The sequence below is a fragment of the Impatiens glandulifera genome, chromosome 1 (genome assembly GCF_907164915.1).
Source record: "Impatiens glandulifera chromosome 1, dImpGla2.1, whole genome shotgun sequence".
In the NCBI taxonomy this organism is placed as follows: Eukaryota; Viridiplantae; Streptophyta; class Magnoliopsida; order Ericales; family Balsaminaceae; genus Impatiens; species Impatiens glandulifera.
Window position 1 is genome coordinate 88183602 of NC_061862.1, and position 21280 is coordinate 88204881.

General features: G+C 29.7%; 2 protein-coding genes across 3 annotated transcripts; one reads left to right on the top strand and one right to left on the bottom strand.

Moving 5' to 3' along the window:
- Positions 1-3685: 3685 nt before the first annotated feature.
- On the top strand, positions 3686-7220 carry LOC124922103 (phosphatidylinositol N-acetylglucosaminyltransferase subunit P-like). 2 transcript variants are annotated; one of them, XM_047462828.1, is made up of 5 exons: positions 3686-3852; positions 5959-6169; positions 6259-6331; positions 6634-6752; positions 6863-7220. In XM_047462828.1, exons 2-5 carry the CDS (start codon positions 5980-5982, stop codon positions 6991-6993), a joined length of 513 nt encoding a protein of 170 aa, XP_047318784.1. In that variant the 5' UTR covers positions 3686-3852; positions 5959-5979; the 3' UTR covers positions 6994-7220. The 2 variants fall into 2 exon arrangements, with proteins under 2 accessions (XP_047318784.1, XP_047318785.1); XM_047462829.1 differs by having other exon boundaries at positions 5962-6169.
- Positions 7221-12611: 5391 nt separating this feature from the next.
- LOC124935447 lies at positions 12612-15786 on the bottom strand. The gene is made up of 4 exons (XM_047475883.1): positions 15546-15786; positions 13650-13698; positions 12838-13058; positions 12612-12742 (listed from the first exon to the last, which is right to left on the bottom strand). Exons 1-4 carry the CDS (start codon positions 15784-15786, stop codon positions 12612-12614), a joined length of 642 nt encoding a protein of 213 aa, XP_047331839.1.
- Between the last annotated feature and the right edge of the window lie 5494 nt (positions 15787-21280).

Here is a 21280-nt window from a genome sequence, read left to right on the forward strand (position 1 = left end):
CATTGATAGTGATGAATTATTTAAAAATCTTAATAATAATTAAAAATTTTGTCTCAAAAAATGCCAGAGGTATTTTTGTTAAATCCAATAATACTAGTTAATTTATAAATTATTATGATATATATTTTTTTTGTTTATAACTTATTATATTAATATTTTTAATATATATTTTTGAAATATTTGTTATATTAGTTAATATATATTATTTAATTTGTATATTTAATATGTTTTTAATAAAATGTATAATTATTATATTTATTTTAATTTGGTAGGGCCACAAATTTTGAATTTGCATTTGACCTTTTATCTCGGGGTCAGCCAGGGTATATGTATGTAATATTTTTACTCGCCGTATAATTTATAATTTATTTTGATATATTTATGAATTTTGTCACTTTTTAACCTAAATTGTTTCATTTTTAAGTAAATATGACTAATTATAACTAATCTCAACAATTTAATGATGCTAACATTAATTCATGGGATTGTGTCTCACTCAATTTCTATTTTTTAATATTTTTACTCGCCGTATAATTTATAATTTATTTTGATATATTTATGAATTTTGTCACTTTTTAACCTAAATTGTTTCATTTTTAAGTAAATATGACTAATTATAACTAATCTCAACAATTTAATGATACTAACATTAATTCATGGGATTGTGTCTCACTCAATTTCTATTTTTTATAGGAAATATAAACATATGAAAAAAAACATGTTAGGTATTCCTATTTCACATACACCATATGATAATTTAATTTGACATGTTCACAACGCAATGCCTTAAACCATTATAAGACTATCTTAATAATTGTATTAATATATAGATGATATACTATTTGTTTAGTATCCCTATTTGAAACCTGTTCTAGAACTGGTGTTTGGTTTCAGTATTTTTTTTTAATTTACTTAATTTTTTTAAATATTTTTCTTAATTATATATATATTAACAAATTTAATAACATTTGTCCGTTCAAATTTAGTTCCATTTTTGCGTTTTCTGTTCTTGTGTAGTCATGTACAAGAAATAACTTTTAATATAAAACATTTTTTTTCTCTCTTAAATTTTAATTTCTTTTGAGATGTTAAACATAATATTTGACTCTTTCAATTTTTAAAAAGGGTAACAATAGAGAGTGAAATTTGATGTAAAAAATGATTTCGGGAATAATGTAACAACACGTGATTAAATTTGAAAAATGAAATTTCTCTTTTCTATTAAATTTAAGTCTAATCATGGGTTGTCACATCATTCCTGACACAATTTATAACACTAAATTTTCGCTCTGTATCATCACTCTTTTTAAAATAAGATTTGATTTTAATTAAACACACTAATTTGATATGGTTGATTATGACGTTGCAATGTTTACATTTGCATGTTAGTCCATAATTATTAAGTTTTTTTTCTTCTTATTTTGTTCTCATAAGTTGAGAATTATTTTATATCCCTCATTGTATCTAATTATAAATGTTTGTTTAAAAAGTTGATCTACATTGCAATTTTTAGCGTTATACTTGCTAAATATTATCATGTTTAATGTATCTCATTAAAAAAATGAAATACATTATTTTGTAAGAGGCTAAACATATTTTTATAAATTCACTCTATTGTGCAATTTGATCCTCTTGTTTTTCAAAAGAATAATCTATGAATTTTTTCATTTTACACTAGAAAAAAACATTTGATGAATAAAAATAACGTTCATGATTGATTTAATAAGAACATTCAGCCCATTCTTAAAAAAAGACTCACTTGCCACATTTCGAGTCGCCTCTCAAATCCTCTTTCAATATGAAAAACATATTTGATTTTTTTTCCTTTTTACCGTTCAAATTTGATTATACCCGCTAATTTCTTAAAAAATTTCAATATATTTCCATGCTTATTTATCTAATTATTAAAAGAATAGTAAAACTTATCTGTATATAATAGTGTTTTTCAGAATTTTCTCGCTATTATTTTAAGTCTATTCTAATTTTTTTTAAGTCCGTCACTGCTTACTCAATTATTATTATAAAATTTATGTACTTTGGTAGCGTTTGGTCCGTGGTACAAATTATATATAGTATAAGTTGTATAGAAGTATAAATTGTAAGAGTAATGATAGGGGAGCGAAAGATTTGTAGCGAATGAGGACAGCAAACCAGGTAGAGTGCTAATTAGACATGTTGACTCAGTATTAATTTATTTTTCTCTTTTATATTTATTAATAATATTCTCTCTTCTCCTTACTTACATTTTCTCTTTCTATCTTAAATAAGGCGTATTCAATAAAAAAAAATTAATTTTTAATATTAAAAAACACTTAATAATTTATCTCTTTAATTTTTATTATTATAAATATTCTTTATTAAATTATTGTAAATGTCACTATAAATAAATGCATTTTAATTATTTATTTCTCTCAATAATTTGTTTTCTTTTATTTATTAAAAAAATAAAATTTATTTTCAATAATAAAAATAACTCAAATTAAAATAAATAATAATTAATTGTGTTATATTATATATGAGGTACAAATTATATACGGATATAAATTTATATCAATAATAAAAGTATAGAAAACACCATATTAAAACACTATATATAATTTATAGTACAAGAGTAATACCCTCTCACCTCTAACTAAACATAGCCTTTATATAAAATTTATATTAACAATTTATTATACAATTTGGGGATGATGCCGACAATATTATAGTTTATTTAAATATAATTATAATCACGTTAAATATCAATAATGTTAAGTTATATTTAATATTAAATTAAATTATGGGAGGTGTTTTTTCCACCCCTTCCCATATTCCCACCCCTCACTATTTAATTAACTCCAAAATGACATATTTATCCTACTACCTTTATATATTTACGTTTCTTATTTTATTTATTTATTTTATTTTATTTAATTATTAAGTTTTTTTATTAAATATAATTAATTAATTAATTTTTAATATTTTTTTAACTTTATTTATTTAATTAAAAATACAAAATATTATTATTTTTATATTATAATTATTTAAAATATATTAAATATAATATTATTAAGTAAAATATTATGATTAAATTAATTATTAATTATTATTTAATAGATAATTTTATTTATAAAAATATTAATAATTATTAATATTATGTTTGAATAATTATTAATATATAATATTATTAATTAAAATTAAAAATAATTATTAATATATAATATTATTAATTAAAATTAAAAATATTATGTTTGACTAATTATTAATATATAATATTATTAATTAAAATATTATAATTATTAATATATAATATTATTAATTAAAATATTATGATTAGACTAATTATTAATTATTATTTAATAAATAATTTTTATAAGTATTTTAATATATATATATAATTAATATAATAAAATATTAAATTTTTATATTTTATTAAATTAGTACACATTTCAATATTTAATATATTTTAAATAATTATAATATAAAAATAATAATAATTTGTATTTTTAATTAAATAAATAAAGTTAAAAAAATATTAAAAATTAATTAATTATATTTAATAAAAAAAACTTAATAATTAAATAAAAAAATAAGTAAAATAAAAAAATAAGAATATATAAATATATAAAAGTGATAAGGATAAATAAATCAATTTTTGAATTAATGAAAGAGTGGCTATTTTAATTAATATTATCAGCTATTTTAATTAACCCACTCCGATTGGCCACTCCTGCGAAATTCAGTCGTCGCCGGACCTAGAAGTAGCCCTTGCCCGGTCACCGGAACTAGCCCGGACTTTTCTTTCGTCTTCGAGAATCCACAATTCAACCATCTGTTTGTGGCGTCGTGTTCTCGCCTTTGTCGGGGCTTAAGGTATGACCACGGGCTTAAACTTCACAATTGTCTGAAACAACTTGAGATCTTAGGTTTCCCTTACATTATGGAATGCTTACCCCCTCATTTGTTTACTTGTTCAAATATATATATGGCTGCTGCTACAACTTAGGTAATTAATTTCTATTATAGACCATACAGTTAAGATGCTAACATGGGTAGATTGACATCACTAGCTCCCTCATTACTCAGTATGAACTTTTGTATTGATTTCCAACGGGGTTGGAAGTATATAGTTGGATCATCCTGTAAATCTTTGTTATGTGATAGAGTAGTGTTTGAACAGTTTCATAAGATGTAGTCTGCTGAGATGTGAGAATATTTCCAAAGTATGGGAGGCTAACTCTCTTAATTAACTGTCTCTTGGATCTCATTTCACTGTTTCTACTGTATAAAAGAGTGGTGGGAAAACATCTGCCATGTGCACACACATCCCATGAGTCTGGAGCTTGATGTTGAGGATCATAAATATAAACAAAGCTTTTCTTCAAGTCTGACATTAAACAGAGACATGAGATTTCCTCATGGACAAAGGTTTAGGGGAATTCATTAGAAAAAAAACTGATATTTCTGACAGCTAGTGCTGCTTTAGAATAGATCTGGAATAGAAAGAGGGTAAGTCTTAGGTATCATACTTTACTAGATTATAGGGTTTAGGCTCTTTCGTAGGGATTTACGGCCCGTGAGTCCAGGTATCGTCAATGTATTCCAAAATGAGTAGGGGTGGCTGCTGCGGCCATGAATGCTGCTGTGTCACCAGGATCAAAAGAGAAATCTAATTAAAGACCAAACCACTATGTGATATCTAGTTACTTTTATTACTTTTCAAGATTCAACTAGTTATTAATAATATACTCACTCTCTCAACTCCTTTTTAATGGGATGGATGAGACAACTTTCATTTATCTACCTGAAATAAGTTGTGTAGGACTATTCTTTATCAAAACTTTTCTGGTTTTTCCCACCACCACCGGAAGCACCTTTATCGTGTGTGTAATCCCATTTCTAACCAGTTTAGATACTACATATTTGCATAACAAGAATGGAGAGTCTTGTGTTTAAGAAAGATACATTGAGTATGAATGCAAACCAAATTTTAACTTGAAGACTAGCTCGGTTAGGTTAGGTTAGTCATCCCACTTTTGAACTGAAATCACTATAGAAATTCTTTTGGATGAAGTGTCTTCATCATAGCTTATATCCTATTACTGCATTTTGTATGGCTTCAAATTTGATTTCAGGATGGATGTTCAGTTGGTTGAGAAGTTAATGTATTTTCTTTATAATTGTTGGTATGATATTCAATCATGTGAACTACTCTCATCCTTGGTATCCATGATATTATTATTATTATTATTATCTGTAAAACTCTCAACAAATATATATTATTAACCAAAAGTCTACTTTGAAGGCGATTATCATTGTGGACCAGATGAGTAGTATATGATTAGATAAGACATTTCATATCTTAGAAGCTTTTTTGGTGGAGATTATTTTTCATTTGGTTGCTTGCTTTATGATTATTATATATATAGTTCTATTAAACTTTCCACATCAATCTGCCAAATCATAGTAGCCATAATACAAAAATCACTCAAATCATAGTTTTATTAGAAAATATTTTAATATTTTGTTAAGAAAAAAGAAAAATAAATACCCTAGATCTCACCATGTGATTTCAATCCTGTACACCATCATTGTGACCTTGTTCCTTTAACAGAAGAATCGAGGTACATTTTCTATCGAAAAATTGGCATTCATTTTATTTGATTGTCGATGATGACCTTCTATTGTTGCACTGATGGACTGGTCTAGTCTGATCTCTATCAATTGGTAGAACATTAGAGATTCACCCTTAATGCTTTCTGTAATACATATTTCTGTTCAATTTTATGATGTGCTCATCCCTAATTATATAGTCAATTAGATCTTGCAGGTTTTTTGAAACCCTAACCCTAATTATTGTCTTTCGGTATTGCTGAAATACAGCTTATCCTGTTCTTCCTCTTCTTTTGACATATGTTAACAACAATAACTTTATGCATACTCTAATTGAAGAATAATATTAGTTATGTAATTCTTCAGCAGTATGGAAAGGCAATAATAATGGAGGAGCCACATTCCATGAACAGTCCTAGAAGAGTCCTTAGTTTTTCAAGAAAAGGGAAGGATACATTGTTTGTCCCTAATCATGACAACAGCAGGACTTCTAGTATTGCAGTTTCAGGGCAGCATGGACCAAAACCTTCTGAAGTTTATGGATTTGTTGGAACTATCTCAACTGTTGTGGCTACTGGTGTAATTCATAATCTATGTTTTCTCATCTCTTCTAAATGAAATTCTATATCACCTTGGTTAAAGTTTGAGTATTTAATGTTATCACAGTTATTTTCTTGATATGGGCGTATCTTCCAGAGAATTGGCTACACTTTGTTGGAATATTTTACTACCCCAACAGGTAACATCATTCAATATACTTCAGAATACCTAATTTCTTTTTAATTGAAGCACCACAGTATCTGTTAGAAAATCTAGTTATATCTAGATATGTCTGACTATGTTGTACCGAGCGGGGTTTGTATTGTGTAAATTATTAACACCTAGACTACATAGTTAGTAAGTTTGTCTCTTTTCTGATTAGGTCTTTGTTTGATCTTGAGTTATAGGCCTTGTTTGATAATGGAGTTATTTGTGAACAACCAACTGGTTTTTGTAATTTCACTCCTTTGCACCCTCTTCTCATTTCAGTTTATTTTACAGATATTGGGCTTTGGTTGTTCCAACCTATACAATGGTAACTGTAACATTAGCTATTGTGTTCTATATTGGTCTCAATTTCATGGCAACATTTCCTCCAACTTCCTTAACTACAATTTTCGGTGAGCTTTTACCAGCATTCCTACATTCATATATTTTCAAATAGAAAATTCTTTTATATGTCATCTATTTCATAATTTAGTTGAGTATCATTTTGATTTTGTTTTTGCAGATGATTATAGTAGAGATGCTTTGAACTCGTCTGACTTGTCCATGGAAGACGATGAGTGGCCAATTGAGCCTATATCTGATATCGGGATACACTTGATAAATGATCTCATATTTAAAGATTGGAAAAGTTAAATACTCTTAAGATGATGATTGTTGAATTCATAATAACAGGGCAATGATAGAACTGAAGGTCAATTTGTCATCTGCAAGGACCCAATTTGTTTGATGTGATGCTAATATTTCATATTTGTGTTCCATTTTGAACAAATTCTTCAAACTATTAACAACTTCCAAATAAATTCTAGTTGCATGCAACTATGTAAGTTTGGAGTAGCGATAATATGATCCAAAGTTGTTAGTGTAAAATGTATGTTAATCTCTTAGACCAGATTGTGTATTTTATGTCTTCCCCTAAATAAAATCTACCGTTGTTGGCATAGGTTCTTTCCTACCTACTCTCTTTTGTATTGAGCTAATAAAGAATAGTGAAAATATGCAGGTTCATTTGAAAAAGGCTAGATGTAAAAATCATTTGAAGGTAAAATATGTGTTGAGGTTTTGAAGATACTTGATGTGGTCGAACTCGAGGGTGCAATTCATATGAATTATTTTTTTTCTAGGATAATTTTACACCCTAAATAAAATCACTGTTGTTGGCATAGGTTGTTTCCTACCTACTCTCTTTTGTATTGAGCTAATAATGAATAGTGAAAATATGCAAGGTCATTTGAAAAAGGCTAGATGTAAAAATCATTTGAAGGTAAAATATGTGTTGAAGGTTTTGAAGATACAATATGAGTTGAAGATTTTGAAGATACTTGATGTGGTCGAACTCGAGGGTGCAATTCATATAAATTTTGGTATTTTGTGTCATTATTATGCTATGAGAAGGTGTCACAAAAGAGTCAGGACAAACAAGTATATTCAATCATTTCAAATTTAGTTGTTAATAATGATTTAAATAGATTTGAACTATCCTATTTTATTAAAGTTTATATATTGTAATGAGTTTTAAGTTTTTATTGGGTTTATGAATATTAATTTAGTCTTTTTTGGTTTTTTTATCTCTCTCTTTTTATATATTCTTTTATCGTGTGTTTAGATTAAATCTTTTCTCAACAAGTGGTATCAGAACATGTTTTGAGAATATATTTAACATAATCTATTTGTGAAGATATAACGAAAACTCTAACCACCATTGAAGAAGTTGTTGAAAATTTATATTTTTATTGAAGATTCTTGTTGTTTGAGAAAACAACATTAGTTGCAGAAGAATTAACCGTTGTGAAGATTTGAGTCAAAATCTTCAGTTGCTAAAGAGATGTCAACGGTCGTTAAAATATTTCTTAGTTTTGAGTGACGATGTCTTGAGAAAAAGAGAGAAAAAGATAATAGGTCTTTTGTTCTTCTCGGATTCTCGAAAACGTCAATGTGTGCAGATGATGCAAAGTCGTCGTGTAGGCAGCGACACCAGAATGAATATAAAAAGATGATGTATATTCTTTTGACTTATTTTAATAGATGATAATCTATTAAAATATAAAAAATGAAAAATACATATCTCTCTATATATAAATATTATATTATGATATAATATAATATATAGATAGATAGAAAGAGCCAGCCAAAATTTTTTGAAACGGTCAACAAATAAGACTTTTTCTTTAAATCTCGTTTGATTTCACAAAATATGTTTAAGGCCTAATTGATTCCAATTTTCACAAGTAGAGCCTTGTTTGATTTTAATCAAGTTCTTAAAGTTTTGTTTGCTTTGATCTTGGATTTGTATTGAAGCTTGTTTAACTTGAATTTCTCAAAGATGGAGATTTGTGATTTATCTTTTTAAGAAATTTGATATTCATCAATATGGAGATTGAAAACTGGAGTTGAAAAAAAGGTGGAGTGGTTGTAGCAGATTATGTAAGACAGTTGATGCAAATTATAAAGGGTTTTCTAATTAAAGAAGGTGACTTTAAGGTTTGTTTGTAAGAGCGTGGTTTTGATATGTGTGTATAAGGGTCAAATTTGAATTTGTATCAAACCTTGTGAGTTGGTTTGTTTGGCAATCTCTGGTAAATGCTGGTGCAAAGTTGTTAAGTGGATGTTGATACCTCAAGGGTTCTACCAAGAATTATAATTTATAAGGTATAAATTGAGGGTGCACTAATTATATACATGGTTGTTGATTCTTTCTATGAAGGTTTTGGATAGAAGAATATGGAGAACAAACTATATATCTTCATGCTTGTAAAAAATTAGTCGGAGTTTTTATAATTGATTGTTGTCTTGACATACATGAGTGAAATTATTTGAAGCTCTTATTGACATACTCTTAGAGATAGTCAAAAATAGCAAATTTTTTCACTATGTTGAGGGCTTTAACTTGAAGAAATTATCAGCTAAAATAAGTTTGGAGAGATTTTTCTTTGAAAAAAGAGTTATTGAAAAAGTCAAAAATTAAAAGAGAGGTAGAGAGAGAAAATTTAGCTACATATTTTCGTCAATAGTCTCGTAGGGTTCATCAAACTGACGATCGAAAATTCAAACAGAGTCCGATTGAGCTGAGATTTTGTTGAGAGGTTGGTAACTCATTCCTCTATATTTTCAACGGTCGAATCAAGTTTGGACGTCTCGAAGTTTGATTTTTTTGGGATTAAAGTTTTATGCCTAGTTTGAGTTTTATTTGACTTGTATGATACCAAAACGTTTGTATCGTTTTAGTTATGACCTTTATCTTTTTGAAGAAATATATTGAAAAAGCTATAAAGATGAAGATGGTGGTGAAATTATGTTCTTTACATTTGATTAAAACATGATCAAGTATGGAAAATTGTTATAAAAAAAGTGTTTACCGATGACAACATTTTCGACATGTTGATAGAGCAATCCTTCAGGCCAAATTACAAGATTGCATTGAGTTGGCGGGTGATTAAGGATTAACACAATTCCAGTTAATACACAATATGAATAAAAGATCAGGAATAGGAAGACTAGTTAAAAACACTTATAAGTTGAGGTGAAGACATTTTGAGACAAACTCTCAAATAAAACAAGAATAAATCATTGCATTATCTTCTAATGTGAGAAGATAAATAAAACCTCGAGTGAGATTCCTAGTCATGAAAAAGGAGCTACATGGGAGACTCGGTTAATTCGAAGGTGATGATTTTGTTACTTATTTTGTTCTATCTTAATTGTTTATGCATTGTGGATCATACTCTAGATGAATGAGACGATTGATTTTGTCATCTTATCGAGGAGATGATTAAGACCTTGATGAGATTCCTAATCATGAAAAAGGGGGCTAGATGAGAGGTTCGATCAATTCAAATGGAAGGATATTCGATTTCTTTCAGAGAAGCTATAAATGATCATTTAAAGCATTTGTGTAGAGAATTGAAGAGAGATAGTGAATCTTGTAAGGATATTCTTGAATTGCTAATCGTTTTTGAATTAATTTATTCAATGAGAAGTATGCGGTTTAAGTTAGTTGAGTATGAAACGTTCAAGGCAAGATGTGTGACAAATGTTTTATCAGATCTTGAGCTTGAGAAAAGAGATATCGAGATAACCTAATTTATTTGTTATAAAGTAGACGATAAAAGTTCGTCTTGAGTGTTCTCGATTTCGATCGATATCTTATTTTGAGGAAGTAGACGATGAATGTTTGTTTGGGGTGTCCTCAATTTTTGATAGATATCTGATTTTGAAAAAGTAGACGAGACAAGTTTGTCTTGGGTCTAATAATATTTTGGTTTCAGTCGATTGTTGGACTTGAAAAATAAGACACTCAGTTTGGGCAAACAAAGGTAAATATTATTTTGACATAATAAAGAATTGTTAATTCTAGTTTCCGCATATGTCAACGGGTATGAACAAAGATTGAGAAGAGTTGTTGAATATCTTTCGTCGTTGAAATAACGTGGTTACCCAAATTTACTTGGTGTTATAAACTCTATAATTTTATCTTATAAAGACTTTTTAGCGTAAGTGGAGGAAGTATAATGATTTATCTCGTGAATGACTTGAGCAGTGAAGATTGATGTGTGCCTCATAACCTTTTGATTGCGCGATATACGTGATGGTGAAGATTGTTATTCTTCTAAAGGATCTTGAGTGGAAGTGAATGTACAAAAAGTTATCTCATGAATGACTCAAGCAAATGTGAAGATTGAAGTGTTGAACCCACTTATTTCTTGATGGCTTAACTTTTGTAAAGTTGGACATTGATGGGTATGGCTCATGTATTTTCTAAGGGACGTGAAATTCGTCAAGGTGAAAATTGTTGAATTTGTAATTTATTCATCACATCTCAATAAGCGCGATATTCGCTCAAGGTAGAAATTATTGGGTGTTGGATTTGGAAAATTTGACGAAATGACCTAAAAAATGAGGTTATTTGACCTAGTGGCAAAATATAATTTTTATTGCGTTCGTGGTATTTTTTTTGACGAAATTACCCTTGTAGCGAAACGCTAAGGGACTTAGTGTTTTGCTAAGTGGATTAGGTTTAGTATAAATACTCTAATTTTTTCATTTCTTTCATTTTCTTTCTCTCTCTTCTCTTGTTCTCTCTTTCACGACGGCGGCGACTACGGCGACGGAGGCGGCGGTCCTTATGCATATACAAATTTATGTTCTTATTTACCTAATCTTTATTTCACCCTAACCTAAATCGATTTTTGTTTTTATTTACACGATCTTCATTTCTTTCAAACCCTAACCCTAAACCTATTTTGCATGCAAGTCAGGTGAAGGATTCTAAGGATTTGAAGATCGAAGAAGATGTTCATTTCAAACCTAATTCGATTTATGTTCATGTTTCCATGATCTTCATTTCAAACCCTTCGATTTAACCTGTTCTTATTTGGTTCATATTTGATATTTGGTTCATATTGGTTCATATTTGTGGTTCATATTGGTTCATATATGTCGATGATGATATTTGCAGATAATCTCGGATCATATGGGTTCTGTTTCAAGGAAGTTTCGCTAAGTGCTTAGCGTTTCTCTAAGTGCTTAGCTTTTCGCTAAGTGCTTAGCGTTTCGCTAAGTGCTTAGCGTTTCGCTAAGTGCTTAGCGTTTCGCTAAGTGCTTAGCGTTTCGCTAAGTGCTTAGCGTTTCGCTAAGTGCTTAGCGTTTCGCTAAGTGCTTAGCGTTTCGCTAAGTGCTTAGCGTTTCGCTAAGTGCTTAGCGTTTCGCTAAGTACTTAGCATTTCGCTAAGTGCTTATTTATTTTGATTAATAAATAAGTAATGTAATGCTTATTTATTTCGCTAATGATGTTTGAAGGATGAATATTGTGCTAATTTAAAATATATTTTAAATAATTTGGTGCAAAATTTACTTTAAAGTGTAATTTAATTTATACTTTAATTTTTGACAAACATAATTTTTTTTAAATTTACCCATTTATCATAATCAAGATGAAAATAATAATCCATAAGAAAGAGTCCAATAAAGATTCATATAAAGAAAGTAGACTATTATTGGTTAGATATATCATATATATCCTGATCATAATGCACTCCTTTCATTACAAAGTTGTATACATGCATTTAAAATAGGAAAACACTAATAAAACCAAACATAAAACCAAAAAAGTTAATGAAAATAGGAAAGAAATTCAAATAAGTTCTCCATTAAAGAACCAAAAGATGAATTTTAGATGATTAAAGCCATGAAACAAGTGAGAATTACACACATACATACATACATATTATTACATACATAGAAAAGAGCAAAATCTATTAAGGTTCAAGCTTCAGCGACACAACTCTGGCTTGCCGATTACTCTTCGCAGCCTTGACGAAAACAACCGCCAAACAAGGAGGTGTCCACCATGGCCTTCGTACCCTTTGTTCTCCTTTCAAACAAGCCACTGAAAAAAAGTTCATTTTCTTATTATCAACAAACTAAAGCTAATAAGATTATAGTTTTGGAAGAGATTAAAGGAAGGACAAAAAATCGACCAACCTTTAATTCGCCTCAGTTCCTTGCAAAGGGTTATAAAATCACCCCATTTCATGTGACATCGTCTTATAAACCTAAGTATATGTTCTATCGTGAACATTGACATGTTTTCTAAGTATTCTTTATTTACACCAATTTCTTTGAATATTTGACGATAACTTCCCAAATTTATCTCTTCTAACCACAACCCAACATCATATCCATGAAAAAAAACAATAATAAGACTTTTGAAATATAAAGCCCCTCAAATGTTGACACAGAATAAGTAGCTCAAAAGGGTTCCCAATGACAAGAAGATGTTATCTATTCAAACAATATGAAGAATCAATACATCAATTGAACATTTCCTTATTTCTATTTCTTGATTATCTAAATACATAATGATCTCCAATACACACCATAAGAAAATATATCTATGTACTTTAAACAGGCAGACTTTGTCCAAGATTATCTAAATAGTTGAAAATGCTTAAGATATCCTTTGTATTTTGTATAATCTTCAAAAGAGATGGGAAAATCTCTAGATAGCTTAATAATGCATAATCATAATAATAATAAAAAATAGGGTTCAATATATATCCATTTCGAAATGCTAAGCACTTAGCGAAATGCTAAGCACTTAGCGAAACGTTAAACACTTAGCGAAATGCTAAGCACTTAGAGAGATGCTATGCACTTAGCGAAATGATAAACACTTAGCGAAATGATAAGCACTTAGAGAAACACTAAGACTTAGCGAAACGCTAAGCACTTAGCGAAACACTAAGCACTTAGCGAAACGGTAAGTCCTTAGCGAAACTTCCCTGAAACAAAACCCATATGATCCGAGATTATCTGCAAATATCATCATCGACATATATGAACCTATATGAACCAAAAATATGAACCAATATGAACCAAATAAGAACATGTTAAATCGAAGGATTTGAAATGAAGATCATGGAAACATGAACATAAATCGAATTAGGTTTGAAATGAATATCTTCTTCGACCTTCAAATCCTTAGAATCACCTTACCTGCATGCAAAATAGGTTTAGGGTTTGAAAAAAATGAAGACCGTGTAAATAAAAACAAAAATTGATTTAGGTTAGGGTGAAATAAAGATTAGGTAAATAAGAACATAAATCTGTATCTTCATAAGGACCGCTGCCTCCGTCGCCGTAGCCGCCGCCTCCGTCGTCGTGAAAGAGAGAACAAGAGAAGAGAGAATGAAAATGAAAGAAATGAAAAAATTAGAGTATTTATACTAAACCTAATCCAATTAGCGAAACGCTAAGTCCCTTAGCGTTTCGCTACAAGGGTAATTTCGTCAAAAAAAAGACCACGAACGCAATAAAAAATATATTTTGCCACCAGGTCAAATAACCTCATCTTTGAGGTCATTTTGTCAAATTTCTCGTTGGATTTTGAGTTCATATTTTATTAGAGTTTATATATTGCAATGGGCTTTAAACTTTTATTAGGCTTAGTAGTATTAGTTTATTCTTTTTGACTTTTGATGTACTCTATAAATAGAGACATTGCAACTTAGGTTTACTTGGACCATTATTCAATGGAAAATCAATAGAATTGATGACTCTCTGAGGAGGTAAACATTGTTGGTCGAACCTCGTTATATCTTGTGTTCTCTATTATATTTTATATTTTTATTTCTATATCTTCTTTTATTGTGTGTTTAGATTAAATTTTTTTTAACCGGATATGAGTTTTTGATACATTCTGAACAAATAACTATGTCCACCACCACAACATAAGCATTACATGACAAGGTAACTATTGTTCTATAGTTTTACATTTGTTAGGACTTTTGATGTAAAATCTTTATTTATTATAGTCAAAATCCAACACTAAATCTAGGATATTAAGTGAGTGTCTTTACATATAAAGGTGGATTTTAAAATATGTTGAGTGTCTTTACATATAAAGGTGGATTTTAAAATATGTTTATACTTTTTTTTATTATTTGTCAATAAGAGCTAAAAAAAAATTTGAATTATACATTTTAAACAATATATATTTTTATCTAAAATTAAATTTGATAAAAATAAAGGAGGATTATTTTATTAATTAATTAATTTGATTATTAAAAAAATTAAGTAAAGATAATTTTTTTGCTATTCTAGATCAAAATAACAAAAACAAAAATGACTAAAGTGCAGTTCCTATACTGTTTTCTATAATGAAAAGTTATGCATGTGATGTGATAATAAATTATTTGTAAGTAATTAAATAACCCAAAAGATCAAACACTCTAAAGGTGAGGCAATATTTCTTTTAAGTGGTGGCAACTAAAATTATTATTATTTGGGTTTTTTTTTTCAAGTTGTGTCAACTAATTCATTCATTACTCTTATTAATCCTTTTGATGAGGTTAAATTAGAAGACTATATTTTTATTTATCTATATTTATATGTGATTACCTAAAATTTTGTAATCGAAAATATCGGTTAAGATATCAATCATACTGAATACTTACCATATACCGTGATTTACCGTTTATATCGAAAAAAAGACACATACTCTCATCTTATAAAAGTCATAATTGTACCCTCGTAGAAGAGATAGAAGGAGAAATTTGATCAAATGACCTCAAAAGAGGGTTATTCCCAAAAATAACTTCCATGTCTTCATTTTTTATATTTAACATTTTTTTAAAATTTGAACAGTTTTACCCTTACTATTTTTTTTAATCCTATAACCCCATTCTCACTTTTATTTCCCTTTTTCTTCCCCCCACGACCGTGACTCTTCCCCAGCCCTCCCCCAGACGCCCACGCCCAAGCCCTAACTCCCCCAACTACACCATCCCCGACTCCCCCCCCGACATTCTCTATAGGAAGACGCGCAACCCCTCGAGCCCCGATGATAGACAAGACGCTTCCAGCCCGACTCCTCGACGATTGCCAAGCCCCGGACGCTTCTAGCCTGACTCCCCGATGTTCGCCCAACATATCTTAGGTTAGTTTGACTACTCGTCCCTTTCTTGCATGTTGAGTATGAAAGGTTTTAGGGTTTTAAGGTTTTAGTTTAGGTTTTAGGGTATGAAATGCTGAGAATGGTATATAGTTTGAAATGTTGAGAGTGTTTATGAATGTTTTGTGAATATTTGGTATATGTTTTGCTTATTCTGAATGGTTTGTGAATTTGTTTCAATTGCGTGGCCATTGCGTGGCACGCCAACTCAATTGCGTGGCACGCCAACTCAATTGCGTGGCACACCAACTCAATTGTGTGGCACGCAATTGAATTGCGTGGTATGCAAATGCAATTTTCCTAGTTTTTGTCTGACATTGTGTATTTGATATTAATTAACCCAACTGTTTCTTTGCAGATGGCACCAACTGAAACCATTATTAATAGTTTTACTGGCCGTGTTTCATGGAAATCCACCGGCCCTAGCTTGACAAAGATAAAGGAGAGGTTTACTCACCATGATCTTTTGGATAGGGCTTTGCAGACCCAATTCCATTATCTATTCAAAGCCCCGACATTATTTTTTTTCAGGAACCATATTTCATCAGATGCTTATCAGAAAAATCAGCTCAAATTCGAAGGAGATAAGGTTCTTGATCAATGGTGAGGAGGTCTGCTCCCACATCCCATGCCCTAATGATAATAAATATTGATTGTATATCTATTCATAACAAATATTGATTGTATATCTATTCATAACAAAAATTGATTATATAGATAACAAAAATTGATTGTATCTATTCATAACAAAATGTATATCTATTCAATTTAGATTACGGGTCTACAATTTGGTGAAATAACCTTACTGCCCATTTCTTTCTCCAAAAATTCATTTGTTTGGTGACCACATTTGATACATCCAATGAGGTAGTAAGGTATTCCAAATGCATAATAGTAAAAACACCACAGTCCCCAGTTTTGGTTGTCTTTGGGACTGTTGGGTGTGGTATTATAGAATATGACATCTTCTCCAATCTCGACCGACCTCTCATCTCGAGACTTTACTTTCATTTCGATCAACCAACCCACTCCTCACATATTTTACAATAAACAAACTAACTTACTTATCCTCACTTCGACTGACCAACCATCTCATTCACATTTATCCACCCTAACTGGACCTCTCATATCGTGACCTTAAACTTTCATTTTGGTAATTACCAATATCTTTTACCCTCACTTTGGTCCACTAATCTCCATTCGACCTCTCATTGTATTTCATACTCACTTTGACCAACCAACTAACTTATTCCATATTTTTATCCACCAATCTAAATCGACCTCTCATCTCGAGACTTTAATTTCATTTTGGTCAAACAACCCATCTCCTCACATATTTTATAATAAACAAACCGACTTACTTATCCTCACTTCGACTGACCATCCACCTCATTTCACATTTATCCACCCTAATCGGACATCTCATATCGTGACCTTAAACTTTCACTTTGGTACATTACCAATCTATTTTATCTTCACTTTGGCCCACCAATCCCCATTCGACCTCTCATTGTGTGGCATACTCACTTCGACTAACCAACCATCTCATTCAATATTTTTATCCACCAATCTCAATTGACCTCTCATTTCGAGACTTTACTTTCACTTCGATCAACCAACCCACTCCTCACATATTTTATAATAAACAACCCGACTTACTTATCCTTACTTCGACTAACTAACAATCTCATTCCATATTTTTGTCCAACTCAAAAGACCTATAATCTCGTGAACTTACATTTTCACTTCGGTTAAATCAACAAACTCCAAACCTTCTCATTCCATATCGTGAATATCATTTGCCCCAACCACTAACTTTATTGCATATTTTATCCATCCATCTCGATCAACCTCTAATATCATGAATGTTAGTTACCCACCCACAAATTTCATCGCATATTTTAACCATCAATATCATTTTACATTCAAATATCTTCTCACTTCGATAAACCAATGCTCTTATTTCACATATTAACCATCAAGGATTTGAACCATGGTCTCTGTTATGTGGTACGAACACTTCAACCACTAGATCATTTAAGATTGTTAATTTATATTTATAATTTTGTGTATGCATATATAATTTATATAAATAACAATTAAAAAAAATACTTATATATATATATATGAGAAATTATTGGGAGATGGATTTTTGAGAGGGAATGAGAAATGGAATGACGAAAAAATCTCTCCATTTTCTCTTAACTCATAATTTTTCATTTTCCCCAACAATGAGGTGATACCACGTTATTCTCGCTCATTCCCACTTTTAAATTCTCTCCTTATCACCCATCATATATACGGTTAATGTTGATTTTTTTAATATTGTTTTAAATAAATTTATAATTATTAATTTTATTTATTATTTTTTATTATACTCATACCCATTAAATTATGGTCGAGTTTATGATAAAAATCTGACCCAAGTATTCATTTTATCACACATAAGTATCCAAATTAACCATGTGCCTTAACCCGACAATCCGAGCACTTTAAATTTAAATATTATTTTTTTTTTGGAAAAATAGCTTAGCGCAATTTTATTAAAAAACTCAAAAGTGGGAGAAATTGTCAAAATTAAATCTAGACAATCTATAGCTTTGATTTAAGGATGATAAACAACGACCCTAGAGTATCTAATTAGAAACAAACAAACAAAGATTACAGTAACAAACAACAAAAGCATACAAGACCTACAAATTTAAAATTCTATTTCTATTGTGAGCTTCCTCTTTGACTACTCTTACTCTGTTTTATAATCCCAATCTGCATTCCTCAAAACCCAGTATGCATTCTTCAAATTCCAGCGATTATATTTACGTCGCATCCTCACATCTAGGCTTGATTATTGGTGATTGAACTGTTGCATATAATGATGTTTGTTTGTGAGTTGTGTTTACATCATTCCCTTGGATTATATTTGCTTTAGTTGAGCCAACACTCATTTGATAAAATAAGTTTTGTTTCAGTATTTTAGAAACTTCACAATTACCTGCGCATTCATTGACTTCAACTTTGTCTGAGTTATTTCGATCTACTTTCATAGTCTCCTATTCACTTTCCTCCACTATTTTTCTATCACTTTCATCTTCTAATTTTCCATTACTTTCATCCCCTAATTCTTCACATTTTTCTTCCTCTAATTCTTCTTTATTTTCATTCTCTAATTATTCTTATTCTTTATCTGATACTTCATCTTCTCTTTCTTCTGACTTTTCATCTTCTCATTCCTCTCAATCTTCCACATTTTCATCCTCTACCTCTTCATCTTTAGTTTTCTCTATTTGCTTCCATTTCTTGATTCTTCAGTTTCATTTTTCTGGGCTTTCTCATTTTGCTCCTGAACTTTTAGGTTTTCTTTCTGCTCTTAAACTTTCAGGATTTCCTGTTGTTCTTCAATTACTTTTGCACATTTATTACTGAAATTTTCAAAAGTATTATAGAATGCACATCTATTTGGCCTCAATTCGTATAAAATATCCATGACTGTGGGCTTACATCTTTTGTCAATAACTGTCATTTTTGCTAGTAGAGTATTTCTAGGATGCACTTTAATGCTTATTCTAACATATATAATGTGTTCACTTTCTTCCATGATTGGGTCTATATACAATGATTTTCCCAGGAGACTAGAAAAATGACTAAGTGTTCCTGCATTGTACATATGAGCCGGAATGATCCTTAGTTTGAACCAAATTTGAGCCGTTTCTTTCAGTTTATTAAGTAGGTTCATTCATTCCGACCATCTTTCCAGCTTCATGCAGTTTGACCCGACATGAGTATGCCATAACTTCATAATATTCTCCAAATTTGTTCCCTACTTGAACTTCAGGAAATAAAGATCATTGATATTTGCAGATACCTTTCCAGTCCAATGTGTTCCCTTTACTTTAGCAAGACATCCTTAGTGATCGGGAATGTTACATGATTCTTTCCTATGTAATTACCAACAACTACATATTCCCACTCTTTAATGCACTTCTCTTCAACTTCGAGAGATAATTTAAACTCAAAAAGAGATTTGAGAATCTCAACATTTGGTTTAAAATCCCCCAAGTAAATTTTGATTTTGTATTGTACCCGAGTTTCAGCTTTCTGCTAAGTGTTTTTCTTTCAGACTTCATTTATTTTCCAACTGGAGTTACTTCTGATAGTGTAAGTCTTGGTTTTTGGGCACTTCATTAGCTCCCGCATTCTTTCTACAAACCAACTAACTATCTTATCACATTCTTTCTTTTTGAATAACTTCTAGTCTTGAAAATAGTGAATATTAAGTTGGGCTATGGACTGTTTTGTTTTTTCCTTGCTAAGACAATCTCTTATTTCTTCGTTTGAAATAACAATTTCGTAATTTGATTATATAGTCCGTAGAAATTAGACCTTTCATTATATTCAACCCTTCATTTTCCATCCTTGTTGACTTCTGCCTAAACACTTTCTATTTTTTAGTTTTATTCTGAGAATTTTCTATGTTTTCCTTTAGCTCTATTTTAGCATTCTCAGAACTTTATTTCTGCACTATTTCAGCCTTCTCATAACTCTGTTTTTGCTCAATTTCAGTCATCGATTTCTTACTTGTATCAATTTTCCTGAAGTCTTTTACTTCTTTCGCTTTATTATTGTTCTTTTTCCCCATTGTTGAAGAGTATAACACAATAATAAAGCAAAGTAAATACAGAAACAAGTCAATTCAAAAATCATGAAGATTTAACAACTAAATCGTTTCGAAAGGTAACCTTCCGAGAACACCCAAGATTAGAGAACTTACCGACGCTCGCGACTAGGAAATAAGCATCCAGAAAAGCTATTATTATATATATAGATTGAGGAACTTTTATCCGAAAATTTTGTGGAAGCAGTTGGAGAATAAATTTATCTTCTTGAGAACCTTTAGACTTTTAAGTGTTTTTTTTTTTGTCGTTTAACATTTTATTTTTCGTTGCTGTTTTTTCATTAATTATTCCTCGTTTTGTTTTGAGTGTTTAGTGATACTCGTTTTATTGTTACTCATTTATATCATTTTGGATTTAAAAAAAATATGAGTAGATAATTAACTTCGTGTGTTCAATTTTAAAAAAATATTATAAATCACAATATATTGTTAAATTGTATGAACAAAATAAAACTATTATAGAAAGGCACACAAAAATTACTTAAGAAAATCAAAAGATAATGCACTATAATTATAAAAATTGCTACGAGAAATTGAATAATATATAGTTAATCATGTATCCAAAGTTTTGTAATAACTGTTTTTTTTATAATATATATATATATATATATATGGAAAACCTAAAATACATTTACAAACACTAAAAATTAAATGATATATTAGAGAATATTAATAATTTAAGATATGATATTGTTATTTGTTAAGGTAGAAAAATATACTTATTACTAAAATTGATAATAAAAAAATACGATTATAAATTTTAGCAAAAGGACAATGAAGTGGTTATATAAATTAAAACA